We start from the raw sequence: 13,748 nt of genomic DNA on the forward strand, positions 1-13,748 counted from the left end.
TTGAAGTATATCTTTGAAAACTGCTAAGGATTCAAATACAAAAAGTACACTACTTTGAAAAACAACTTTCTTACACCAAAATAGAAAAATAAATAAATCTCTGTGTATGACTTGTAATCTGAGCTTCAGGTGCCAATCTGAGCTCTCGAGGTCAATGCAGGATACATCAAGAGAGCCTGTCTCAAAAACAACTTCCTTGTGCCTAAGTCTCATCTTTTCTATCTTTAATCTTGATTACTTTCTGCAAATAATCTTTATTATATAACATCAGTATAGTATCTCAGGCTAATTTTACAGTTCCCGAGGTAGTATTTTCACAAATGGAGATGCTAACACTTTAGGGGTAGTTTCCTCTTTGCAGTGTTTAGCTAGATAAAGTGTAGGTGAGAAAGCACAGGGAAAGACCTGGAGTCATAGCCCAGAATGTTTGATGTCTGCTTCAAAGAATTAGTCCCCAACCACCATCCCTTGTTACAGCAAAAGCAAAGTACTATGGAGTAGGGTGGACAGCCGAGCACCAAGCTCATGGATTCACTGGGCCCTGACACTGAGGATAGCATCATGATTCATTTACCCACTTCAGCATCCTCATCAACTTAGAGTCCTGCAGACTTGTTTCCCAGGAGGTGATGCTTCTTTGCCTTGTTTGCATTTCCATACAGTGTCTTAGGCCAATTACCCTTGTATTTAACCTAATTTAACTGCTATCAAAGCAACAAGATGATTATATAGAAATCCTCACCTTTTCATACTAGATGGTTGTCTTACAACCAAAATTCCATGAAGTGTTAGACATTTTTCTTTGAACCCTCAAAGGCAGGGTTCAGTAAATGATAATGAAGTGTTCTATTTGTGTTTTTGATACAAGTTTGATACAGTACTTTTTTCTAAACTACAATGAAACGCAATTTACATATTCATCTATGAGGCTTTTTTTCTCTGTGGCCTTGAAAAGTTTATTCATTTAGCTGAAGTTTCTAAGATTCAAAACATATAACCTTTCAACAGACAATCTAGAATCCAGGCAATTTTTTCTGATTAATGCAAAATTATTTTTTGGAGGAAAGGGAACTTCTGAGTTGTTAGTGTTTATTAGGTAAGAGATCAAGTAAAAATGTGTTACAGGGTAGCCACTACAATAATAAAGTGTATTTCCCTGTGTGTTTTATTTGGGGACCAGAGGAGGAAGAGCTAGGGTTTGAACTTTGTATTTTATTCTACCTAGGCAAGGCTCCATATGAGCAAACACCTGCAGTCTTCCATGGGTCTTTGTAAAAGGAACTTCAAGGTAGCTCTTGGACTGAGTAAATTCAACATACACAAGAAACAATTTTTCTTGGATTTATCTACAACTGGGAAAACAAGCAACTATGTAGCGTGAAAAAAAATGTTTTGTAGTTCATTTGTAATTGTCCTATTCCTAGAATAATGATGAAAATAGAAAAAGCCAATTACATCCACCTTAATCAACTCCATCTATATTTTATACTTTGAAACATTGGAAAACACAAAAACTTAAAGCAAATTTCTTGATATTCAAATGTAACTTTTCTAAGCACTTATCTATTTTGAGGATGGTAATCTTGGGAATTCAAATTATATGCTAGTATGGACTGAAAGATTTGCAGAATAAATACTTTAAAAAATTTTTAAAAAAAACCTCCCATCTGCTGGGTGTGGTGGCTCATGCCTATAACCCTAGATACTCAGGAGGCTGAGATCTGAGGCTCAAGGTTCAAAGCCAGCCCGGGCACAAAAGGACCTGAGACTCTCATCTCCAATTAACCTCTAGAAAATGGGAAGTGGGGCCTGGCTCAAGGGTAGGGCAGTGGCCTTGAGCTGAAGAGCTCAGGGACTGCACCCAGGCCAAGTTCAAACCCCATGCTCCGCAAAAAAAAAAAAAAAAAAAAAAAAAAAAACAGCCAACCAACCAACCAACAACAAAAAACCCTCGTATTTGTTATAAGTTTGCTGAAGGTACTTTCATTAGATGGAAGGATGGGGAAACACAACTTGTCCAATGAGTGATTCAATGGAAGACAAAGGCTAATGGCCCTCTTACTTAATAGATATTTAAATATTCAGATGGAGTAGTGTTATTTAAATTATCCCTTCTGCCAACTGGTATTCAGCAGTATTCAAAATGAGTTCTGAGAGTACCTTACTCTAAATACTTAGGCTTAACTGAAATGCTGTTAAATTTATTAAGGAAAACTATTAATGAACAGTTTCTCAATTATGTTCTACCATCATTTTGATCTGTGAACAAAGAACTTGCCTGAACTCATCTTCAACAGAGGTTTCACATCTGAAGTCTATCCACTAAAAAATGCTTAAGCCAGATGCTGTTGACTTACACCGTAATAGCAGCTGCTCAGGAGTCTGAGATCTGAGGACTGCAGTTGAAAGCCAGATTGAGAAAGAAAGTCAATGAGATTTCAATTTAACCAGCAGAAAGCTGGAGGTAGAATTTGTGCTTCAAGTGGTAAAGCATCAGCCTTCAGCAAAAAAACTGAGGGACGGCACCCAGGCCCTGAGTTTAAGCCACAGCAAAGGCACATTAAAGAAAATGCTTACTTTTAATACTTAAAAAATTACTTTCTCTCTAAAGGTTGTACTTTGGTACGATTTGAAAAAAATCCTATTTTAGCAGTCTTGATTATATCAACTGGTAAAACTTTATTTTATAAGCAAGAGGAATTGGACCAAATGATGATTATAATCCAGAGGAAGTATTTTATAACCACAGCAAATGCCATTATACATACTGCCAATACAGATTTAATAAGACAATACTGAACTGTACAAGAGTTATTTATTTTTCCTTAATCTCAAAGCTATTTTTAGTAGTACAAAAAAGCCATATTAACATTTTTTTCCATTAGAAAACAACATGATGTACAAAACTTTGGATGAAAAGATATGTCAAATTTTCTTTAATTACTTGGAGAAAAAGCCATCACTCCATCAATATCACCCCCAGTGTTTTAGGCAGTGATTAAATTCAAAATAACGCATCTCCATAAAATCTCAGCTGTTAAAAAGAACAAACCTACCAATATATCACTGTTTTCTACACAGTATTTTTGAACACTCATTTTGGGAGTTATTTTTTTTTTCAATCCATTTCTTTTACCAAGTCCTACCTACTATATTATATTCTAGGCACCATACTTGGCCAACTAGGTATTTAAGAGAAAGTTGGTTAAGGTGGGCAAGACCCACAAATCAGTCCTTTGGTTACCAGATTTGCTTTCAAACATCAAGAGACTCAAGATGGAGAACACACCCTTCCAAATGTTACTGGATTTTATTAGTGGTAAGGGTGTTTAGAAAAGAGACCACGAAGCATTATTTTCTTATTATTTCAATGAAGAAAAAAAAAACACATCAAGAAAGCTAATTTGTTATTTTTCTAGTGACTGTCAGTTGTGGCATTCAGGTGCTACAGCTGTAGTTCACTGACTTAACATGAAGCCTCTGCTGTTCCAGAACCTGCAAAGAAGATTGCATGGAGTGTTCCACTTTCATTAATCAATGGTATTTCATGCAGACCTTAAATGCAATCAGTTTAGGGTCCAGTGAAGGTGGGGTGGGGGAAAGTCCAGTTATGGAGTAAAAAAGAGCAGAGGAGATAAACCAGTAAAAATTATTAACATATAAGGAAGCATTGTTCTACCTATGAACGAAAATGCTAATACGTTTTCATCAAAAAAAAAATCACAACTATACTAATGGCCCATAAACTGACAATATTGTCCATTCAACATCATTACTTTGTTATATATATAAAAACCTGTTTTCTTAAAGTATTACACATCATTAAAGCACTAATTTGGAAATTAGGCATGTTCTAAGCATTAACAATAGCAGGTAACACACCATTCATCTCTGAAACACATTAGGTCACTTCTCATGACCTCTTGGTAGTTTGGATTCCAGACTCTCAGTTATATAAAACTTTCAGGTTCTGGGATAGCATGACAAGAAAATGATTTCATGAAAAAGTCTCATAAGACGTTTAAATAGTCTTAGGGTCACAGAACTTCGACCTAAATGACTGAACCTGACATTCTACGTAACTACAGTAAAAATCATGTTTCATTTTTAAGTGAAAACTAGACGCACATAAACAGTAACAGATGTGACATAGTATGTTCTAAGACCTTCCTATAAATGTATTATTTCTGATACAGTGGATTTTGGACTTCGGAGCTTGAAAAACATCAGATTCAGAATCACAACCAAATTTAGTTTGATAGCATGCAATTTCTTCCTTTAAAAAATGAACTTAAAAAGACCTATTAGTCTCAGTATCAGCAGAACATAAAGAAACACAACGAATTTGTACATTTTATTCACATTTATTTTTCGCTTTTAGTGTGCTCACAGAAAATTAGAACACCTTAAGCAGGAGTTTAATAGCAATTTTTGTAAGCAAAGTTACATTCCATCTCTAAGTCAAATTGGTCAAAGCTTCTCCAGTATTTACAAAACATGATAAGACAAGATGCTACACAAAACCATTGCATCTGAAGATTTTTTTTCCTCCTTTATTCTCAAAGACAACTGGAAAAGAAAGCATTGTCTGCTGTAATCAAAAACATACCACAGTATAAACAGTAACCATTCCACTTATCACAGCTTGGTTGAGTTTAAAATTTGTGTGTGTGTGTGTGTGTGTGTGTGTGTGTGTGTGTGTGTGTGTGTTAAAAGGTCCAAGATGACTGCAGTTTTACAAAAATGGGCAGGGTGGAAAGTTGAAAACTTCATGTGCTTCTGGATATCGAGATTTTTTTTTTTATACAATAGTCACAGTTAAAAACACCCTGCTGGTAATACATAATTACACTTTATTAAGGTCATAAACCAGTAATAAACAATAAAGCCTATACAACTTGTAGTTCTACTTTTATCACTGACTGGTACAGCTAACAGGAGATAAGTGAAAAGTTTCTATGGTTTAAATGACCTTCTATGACTATGATCTCTTTTTTGTGTGTTTGTTTTAAAATCTGGGTATTGGTAGTTTTTTTTTTCTTCCTTTCCTTCTTAGTCAAGACTTGTAGTGTTGTAAACCTGCCTCACAAAATACATCGTAATAACTTTTCTTTAAAAACAAAACAAAACAAAAAGACAGCCTTTACACCTTATACCATCAATTCTAGTGACACATCTCCTTGGCATAGGCCATGTGTCACAACTTCCCCCACGGGGGCTGATCAATCACTTCATTTGATATCCCTTTTTGACCCACCCATCTCCTTCATATATGGGCATGTCCATAGATTGACAAAGAAAGTTTACATTTTTTTTGAATAAAGATGCAAAGTATGCAAAAAACATTAATACTGATGCAAAAAAAAATTTTAAAAAAAAAGAGAGAGAAAAAACAAGGCGGAGGGAGATGTTTTAAATTCTCCTCAACCTGTTGGAATGGTGTGAACAAACGATCTGAGATGGGATCTGTGGGGAATGGGTGGGAGATAACCAAAAAAAAATAATAATAAATCAAAATTTGCTGCTTTAAAATTAAAAAAAAAAAGACAGCTATAAAAATCAATCCCTGGTTGTAGACAAGTTCTCCAAAACCAGTACCTGGCACCACTCCAACAAACCAACGGGGAGGGGGGAGAGGGGTGGGGGAGAAAAGTTCTTGGGTGATCACCACTAGCCCTCTACTCGGCCGCCTCCGCCTGAGGGGCCTCGGGACTGCACTCCGGCTGCGCCTCCAGCGAGGCGGAGGCAGCTGCGGAACATGCAGAGGCCGCGGCCTCCTCGCCGGGCACCGCCTCCTGCTCCGCCGGGGGCGCAGCGGGCGCCTCGGCCTCCTCGGCCACCGCGGGCTTCTCCTCGGTCTTGGGCGGCTCCTCGGCGGCCTGGGGCTCCTCGATGGCCGATGGCTTCTCGGGTGCGACAGCGGCCTCGTCGGGCTTGGCCTCCAGCGGGTCTCCACCCGCCGCGGCCTCGTCGCCCGCCGCGGCCTCCTCCCCCGGCGCCGCCGCCGCCGCCGCCTGCTCCCCGGGGGCGGCACTGGCTTCCCCGGCGGCCGCCGCCGCGGCGCCCCCGGAGGCCTCGTCCTTGCCGCCGTCGGCGCCCTCGGCCTCGGCGCCCTCGGCCGCCTCCTTCTTGTTCTTCTTGAAGGAGAAGCCGCTCAGCTTGAAGGACTTCTTAAAGGAGAAGCGCTTCTTTTTTTTTTTCGGGGTCTCGCTGCTGGGCGAGGGCGTGGCGCCGTCCTCGGCCTTGGGCGAAGACGTGGAGGAGGCTGCGGACGCGGCCTCGCCCTCGGCGGCCGTGGGCGACCCGGGCTCGGCGGCCTCGCCCTCGGCGGGGGCCTCCTTGTCCCCGCTACCGGCCCCGGGCTCGGGGCTGGCGGCGGCCGCCTCGTCTTTCTCGGGCCCGGCGGTGGGCGACGCCGCCCCGCTCCCCGCGGCTGCGGGCTCCTCCTTGTCGGCGGCCGGGGCGCTGCCGTTGGCCTGCAGCTCCTCCTTGGCGCCCGGCTCGGCGGCCGCGGGCGACGCGTCCCCGTTCACTTTCACGTGGCCGTTCTCCTGCAGGGCAGAAAGAGCGGGGGCGTCACGTTAGCGGCTCCGCCATCCCCGCCCCCTTCACCCGGATGGGGCCGGGAGCTGGGCCTGGTCCGCCTGGGACGGGGCAGGAGGGGGGGGGGCTCCCTGGGTGCCAGGGTCCCGGGCCCTGTGGATGTGGGGAGGCGGGTCCCACGCCTTCACGGACGGCGACATGGAGCTGCTTGGCTGGGTAAAGGCTGTGGGCGGAGGCGGGTCTAGACACACCGCAAGGCCCTCGATCCCAGCAAGTCCCCTATCGGGTCCGAGGCCGCACTGTGCCACGGGGTGTCTCATTGCAGCTTTGCCTCGCGGGGTGCAGAGAGGCGGGAACCATTCACTGCACATTCCACCCGGCGGACGCCTCTCGCAGGACGTGCCACGGGAGCTGCCTGGAGTGGCGGTCTGCGCCCCGAAAGCATTTCTCTCCCCACCCGCACCCCCCCTCCCCCTGCCCCGCGTCCTAAGCGGGGGCGGAGTAGGGGGGGCGTCTCAAGCTCCGTGGGGACTCCAGCCCGGGAAGCCCGGCGGCCAGGCGCGATCCCAGGCCCTGCGCGCGCCCACGGCCTCGGGGACGGCAGGGGGCGCTGCGTCTCCACGGCGCGGAGCCGGGCGCAGGCGGGCGGCAGGGGCGGGGCCGCCCAGCCACCCCGCCCTGCCCAGCCCGGCCCTGCCCGCCGGCCGAGGCGCCCCCGAGCCCGGAACGCGCAGCCCGACAGTCCGCAAACAAAGCTCAGGTGGCTGCCTGGCCTCTCCAGCCGCCTAAAACCAACAAGGCTGGGCGGGGAGGAGGGTGTAGGCGGGAGGGGGGGGGGAGCCCCATTATTCCAGAGATCTCGCCTCTCCTTCCACGCCCACCTTCGCCAGTAATTCTGCAAAGCTAGGGCGCGCCTGGGGAGCTCGTTTTGTATTTTTAACGGGTTTTAAGCCTCTTTGGCAGAGTCCGTCTGGCCCCCAGTGGAGTGAGAGCGGTGGAAGAACCGCGGCCTCCTCTCTAGGAAAAGAGGCGTGGTGGGTGCCCAGTGTTTGTGAAGCAGCCACCCATGGCCGACCTCCTGCGCCCACCCAGCCGTGGCTCCCCGCCTGGGTCCCGGCTGCGCCGCGGGTGGCCCGGGCGCCACGCACACAAACGATCCCGACCGAAACGCCCCCAAACCGGTCCCTCCGTGACCACCATCTGGAGACCTCGTTAAGAGACCCAGCGAATGTTCCCACCACTCCAGAGCACCATTGACAAGTCCCAAGGGTGTGTGATTCCCCCAGACGGCGACAAAAAGGACAAGATTTAGGACAGTGGGAAAGCCCCGTCCAGAGGGACCGAGAGCCTGCGTGCAGGGCAGCTCCAGCCAGCCACCTTCCCGAGAACCCGGGCAGGCGCGCCCGCCTAGGCGTGTACCAAGACCAACCTCCTCTCCTAGCCTTTCCCCAGCGCCACCCCCATTCGCTCCCCCTTCCCTACACACACACACACACACACACACACAGTCACACCAGTTCAGACATCTCGAAGGCGATCCAGTATCGACAACAAAAACCAAAGCCACTCAGACACCACCGTGGCTCCAAACACAAATGCACCCTGGCTTGGGGAGGGGGGGGGGACCTAAGCCAGTCACGTTCTACCAATCTCCAAATCACGCCATTTTAGACGATTTATCACTTTTTCCTCCCTTCTACTCCAGAACTGGTCAGGGTCTCCGGGAGCCACTCCTTTGGGGCGATGGTGGGGGGGGGGACCCTTCCTCGGAAAAATGGGCGATTTTAGGCTACCCGTCTCCATTCAACTTTGAGGCTGAGAATCCGGCCCCGCTCCTCTCCACCGAGGGCGTCTCGGGGAGCGACCGAGAGGAGGGGTGGGGGGAGGGAAGCGTCTAGACCCGAGAAAGGACACCCAAGAAAGGACCAAAACCACAGGTAGCATTTACCTGTCCATTGGCTTTGGAAGGCGAGGAGGCCACGGCCGCCTCCCCGGGCCTCTCCGCGGCGGCTTCTCCCTTCGCAGCGGTCTTGGAGAACTGGGCACCCATGCTGGCTTCTTCAACAAAGAAACTCAAACGATCCAAGAGGGAAAACAAAGAGCCTTGGATTGGTGTAACGACGGGGCGAGCGGTGGCGGCGGTGGCGGCGGCGGCAGCGGTGGCAGCAGCGGCGGTGGCGGCGGCGGCACTCTCACCGGAGGGAGGGGGGTGGGGGCGGTGAGGACAGAATAGAACCGATTAAATACACTCCGGATTTCAAAAAAAAAAAAATCCTAGTCGAAGAGATCAAAAGGCAGCAGCAGCGGCGGCAGCAGCGCAGGAGGAAGGGGAAAAAGATGGAAAAGTAGAGCACACACACACACACACAAAAAGAAGCCCAAGTGCAAGGGTTTTTTTTCCCTTAAGAAAAAAAAATACAAGTAATTAAAAAAAAATCCCAGATTTGTAGCCGCACTGTAGACAAGAGGAAAATGGAGAAATCTCCCTGGTTGCTAATAAGATGCGGGGTCCAACGCCCAAGTGCACAGATGAATGGGCTCGCGGGCGCTGACGCGGCCCCCGCGCGCGCCGGCCAATCGGCGCGCCGCACACAAAGCCGGGGGCGGAGCCTGCGCGCCCGGCGAACAATGGAGCCGCGCTTCGCGAACGGTTTGAAAAAACCAGCCTCCGAACCAGAATTAATGTCCTCCCCCTCCACACCACCCCGCCAAATAAATAAAACCATTAAAAAAAAATACGTGCCCCTCGCCCCAACAGAATAACGCACCCCTCGATTGGCTTGCTTTGTTCGGAATTAACACGGGAGTGTGTGTGTGTGTGTGTGTGTGTGTGTGTGTGTGTGTGTGTGTGTGTGTGCGCGCGCACGCTCATGGGGAGAGGGGGTACTTGTGGATGGGGGCGGAGAAAGCATTAACTTGACTCGCTTTGACTCCGGTCGGTCTGAATCCGCGTCTGTCTCTCCACTCGCTCCCCTCCCCCACCTTTCCCGTGCGTGTGTGTGTGTGTGTGTGTGTGTGTGTGTGTGTGTGTGTAAGACAATGGGTAGGATCGGTGTGTTGGCAACATGTTTTCTCTGCACTTTCCATATGCGTCTCACGGACGCAGCGTTCAGGGGTCGCGTTTTTATTTATTTATTTTTAACTGCTGCAATCATCCCCTATTGAAAGGTATTTTAAAACACGAAGATCGAATTTCCTTCCACGCGATCGTGAGCTGGAATTATGTCTGTAGGCCAGATGTGGAAACTGCAAAAGCAGCACACAGCCGAAGCCCCACTCTTCCCCCCTCCCCTCCCCTCTTCTCCCTCATTGACATGAAATAAAATATTTTGAGATTGGCCTTCCGAGCTCATCAAAAACCGGTCTCTCTAGGCCGTTCCCAAGGAGTGATTACTTTCTCGCAAGATACAGTGACGGACTCTTTGCGGGCGATGGAAGCGGCTCCCATTTTTTTTTTAATCTCCGCAAGGAATGACATAACTTCCCTCCCTGCTGCGATGGAGCGCCCGGCCTCGAGGATGCGAGTCCGGATTGTGCAGCTGGGGATGGCTGCGTGGCGCTGGGAACACGCGTGTGCGCGGGGCTCGAGTTCCCGGAGTGTGTCCGGGAGGGAGAAGGGGGCGGGCGGCCGCGGTGAAATGCCAGACAACCGTGCAGAGAGCAAACTCCCCGCCGGGCCGGACTCTGGCAGCCCGAGGAGCCCTCGACGCCCCGAGCCTGAGCCTCCCCGGTCCTGGGTCTCCAGATCACAGTTCTCTCTGCACATTCACTACACGCCCGGAGCCACCGGGGTACCAGACACTCCCAGTGTGAGGGAGCCAGGGCTTCCATTTACATGGGGGGGGGGGGTTGCTGGGATCAAGGACACAGTCTAGTGAGCATCCCTTTACCACCCACAGGAAAAACAAAAACAACACAACCACCACAACAGCCAAGCCATCCCTTCTCCTTTACATTTAGCAATCCTGCATGGGGAATGATCTTTCTCTCGTGGGGCCTCGGGAGTAGCCGTCCGGGGCATGGCTCATTTTTGTCCCCGCCCTCCCCTCTCTTAGTGCTACTTCTGAATTCTCGGTTATTTTCTGCTCGTTGTAGGGATCTAGGTCATACTCCGAATTTGAAGGGAAAAAAAAAAAATACAGTGGTGGGTTCAAGCCAAGCAGCTCTTTGTTTTGTTCCAAGGGCTGCTTTGAAAAGAAAAAAAAAAATCCACCACGCAGCTGAACCGCCCTTCAGGTGAGGCTCTCTTCCCACCGTCGGGTCTCCGGCGACGCCTTCACCGTCCGGGCTGGACGCCGTGGTACTCCGCCGCACCGAAGTCAGCACGCTTCCGGGGAAGGACACCGCCAGCGGCCGGCGCCGACCCCGGGAAGGGCGCCCGCGTGCGGGGCCCGCGCTCCCGGCCCGCCAGGGCGGACGCCAGTCCCGCGCCGGCCGAGTTCCGACGGGAAAAGCCTACAGGGCGGATCCGAACACCACGGGTCGGGAGATTCCCGAAGCTCCCCCCCTTCCCCAAGTGGATCGCGCTCCTCGCTGGGCCTCCCCTCCTGCTCCAAATTGGGGTGTGTGCCAGCTCGTTCTCAGATACATATATATATATATATATATATATATATATAATTTTTTTCCCCTTCCAGACGCGTCTTTAGCTCCCCTTTTGGTGCTGCTTTTACTGCTCCTTTGTTACCAGGCGGCCCAGTAGCTTCCCCCCCCCCCCTCGTTTTTCTTCCTCCAAAGCCTATTTGCCTGGTATCGGCTCGTCTCCCAGGCAACCGCAGGGGAAGATTCGGAGTCCAGGGCGCGGGGAGGAGGAAGGGGCATAGGGAGGGGGAGCTGACGCGGGGAGTGGGGGGGAGGAGAGGCGCGCGGAGGGTGGGGAGGGCGAAGGGGCGGAGCCCGCCTGGGCGGGGGCGGGGGGGGGGGGGAAGCAGTGGGGCCCGGGAGAGGTGGGCGGACAGACTGCGCAGCAGATGGCTGCTAGAGGGGGCGGGGTCGGGAGGGGCGGGGCGAGGGAGGGGGAGCTGGCCAGTCCGAGGTCAGGGGCTCCGCCGAACCAATCAATTCCCCCGAGCAGCTCCGGGGGCCGAGACAGCAGAGTAAATACAGACTCGCTCCGCCCGGCCGGGCCGGCCCCGGTTCACCGAAGGAGAGCGGGTTTTCTGGAAAGCCAGGCTCTCCTGGGCCTGGCAGGAGGGGCGGGGGGAGGAGGGAGGAGAAGGGGTGTTACCCGGGAGCGCTGGGTTCCTTCTCCCCGGTAGGCCTTCGTGCCAGACCCCTAGACCAAGTCGGCCGCTCCTGGGAAGGAGCGGGGGGGGGGGGGGGGGGGGGGAGGGGGAGAGGAAGGGAGGGTTGGATACTGGCACAGGCCTCAGTTTGGCTAATTTAAAGGCGGCGAAGGGACGTCTAGTGAAGTAGGGGCCTCGGCGAGCGGTTGAACCCAGTGGGATTGGCGGGGAAGATTGATTGGTGTTCTCACTCGTGGAGTTGAGGATTTCAAATCAAGCGCCAAAGGCGGTCCTTGAAAGGAGACCGGGGGGCGCCTGTGGACAGAATGAAAATGGAGATTGGCTCCTGTAAGCCATCGTGGAGGAAACAAGCACTTATTCTGTATTTGCACTTTGGGGGGGGGGTGGAGGTGAGGGGGAGGGTAGAGTCCCATTCAACCTGGCCTTGAACGCAACACCTTGTCTTCCCACTTCAGGCTCAATGCTGGGATTACAGGAGTGACCCACTCCCCCCTTCACTTTGTGCGGCTCCCTCCCCGCCCTTACCCTGCTTTAGAATGTTTCTAATACAATTCTAATCTAGAAATGGCTTTGCTGTGAAAAAACCGTGTATCTGAGAGATTTCAAAGTCCTTTGAGATTTGGGGGGGGGCGGGTCATTCCACAAAACGTGGAGTTTCTTCTGTGGAGTGATCATGGGATCTGGGGCTTGTTTTTCCTGTAGCCAACTAGACAGGCCCGACCCTGGTCTGGAGTCTGTCTACACGTAGTAGTTAAGGTAAACTAAACATTCGGTTACATTGCTCTCCTTTACCAGATGAAGTTTAGTCCCAGGGAAATCGTCAGATATCTTCGATGGTAGAACCAGGAATGGAGCACACTCCCTCTTGATCACTCCACATCCTGCCTGTTTCTACCCCTCCCCTGTACCTACCGTTTTTTCCCTTTATGGCCGAGATTCCATGTAGCAGGTCCTTCACTCACTCCTGGAAACATGAACTGTGTCTCTAGTAAGTCAGTTTTGGAAGAGGGCGAAGACTTCACCTTAAACCATGAATGAGGGTGAACACTGTTTGCTTTCTTCTGCAGATTCTGTCTTATATTAATATTCCATAAAACGATTTATCACAGCAAAGTGCTGGTGGCTCACTGTTCTGATCTTAGCTTCTCAGGAGACTGGGATCTGAGGATCATGATTTAAACACAGCCCAGGCAGTAAAGTCCTTGAGACTCTTTATATACAGTTACCCAGAAAAAAAAAAAAGGAAATAAAGATGTGTCTCAAGAGGTAGGGCACCATTCTTAGCAAAAAAACAAAACAAACAACAACAACAAAAAGATAAGGGATAGTGCCCTGGTCCGGAATTCAAGCTCTGTTATACTGGCACCAAAACAAAAACAAAATCTCAAGATGTGAAAAAAGAAAATGAAAGACAAGAGGTACTGTGTACTTTTTTTTTTTTAAAGCAATACAAAAGATGAGGGCTACTTGATTCCAAATTAAGTATGTCTTTTTTTTTTTTAATCTGAAAGCAGGTAGTGTTTTGGTTTTGTCTTGTTATTTTCTCAGGTAGAATTTACTAGATCAAAAAAGAGAAAGTAGCTTGGGAAAAGGAATTTTTATAGATATGAGAGAAAGTTATCAATAAGGCAGGAGGGAGATAGAGATGGAGGCACATACTGAGACATTGGGTCTTTTTTAGAGTGTGTGCGTGTGTGTGTGTGTGTGTGTGTGTGTGTGCGCGCGCGCACTGGGGTTGAACACAGAACCTTGCACTCTCCTTTAGCTTTTTGACTCAAGGTAAGACATTAACTTTTGAAAATGACCCAACCCCTTCCCGGCAGTGAAGGGAGATGAAAGTGGCTACAAAGTTCCTAGAAGTTAAGGGATTTCTCCTCTGGTGGTTTCTCTTTGCAACTGAAGTCATCAACTAAGAGTAAGGATAAGGGAGATTTGGAGTTTACTCATATGTAAGAAGTA

The 13,748-nt window shown here is 49.5% G+C and overlaps 1 protein-coding gene across 1 annotated transcript; it reads right to left on the bottom strand.

Moving 5' to 3' along the window:
- Window positions 1–2,659: 2,659 nt before the first annotated feature.
- Window positions 2,660–9,100, bottom strand: Marcks (myristoylated alanine rich protein kinase C substrate). Its single transcript, XM_090338255.1, has 2 exons — window positions 8,492–9,100; window positions 2,660–6,551 (listed from the first exon to the last, which is right to left on the bottom strand). Exons 1-2 carry the CDS (start codon window positions 8,591–8,593, stop codon window positions 5,679–5,681), a joined length of 975 nt encoding a protein of 324 aa, XP_090194381.1. The 5' UTR covers window positions 8,594–9,100; the 3' UTR covers window positions 2,660–5,678.
- Between the last annotated feature and the right edge of the window lie 4,648 nt (window positions 9,101–13,748).

Source organism: Megascapheus bottae, chromosome 8 (genome assembly GCF_031878675.1).
Source record: "Megascapheus bottae isolate mThoBot1 chromosome 8, mThoBot2.hap1, whole genome shotgun sequence".
NCBI classification, from domain to species: domain Eukaryota; kingdom Metazoa; phylum Chordata; class Mammalia; order Rodentia; family Geomyidae; genus Megascapheus; species Megascapheus bottae.

What these genes read in the sequence shown, in the direction of transcription:
- Marcks (XM_090338255.1), bottom strand. Translation starts at nt 8,593, where the DNA reads ATGGGTGCCCAGTTCTCCAAGACCGCTGCGAAGGGAGAAGCCGCCGCG. An exon ending in CTTCCAAAGCCAATGGACAG is followed by an intron (nt 6,552 to 8,491) that starts GTAAATGCTACC and finishes TCTGCCCTGCAG; the next exon opens with GAGAACGGCCACGTGAAAGT.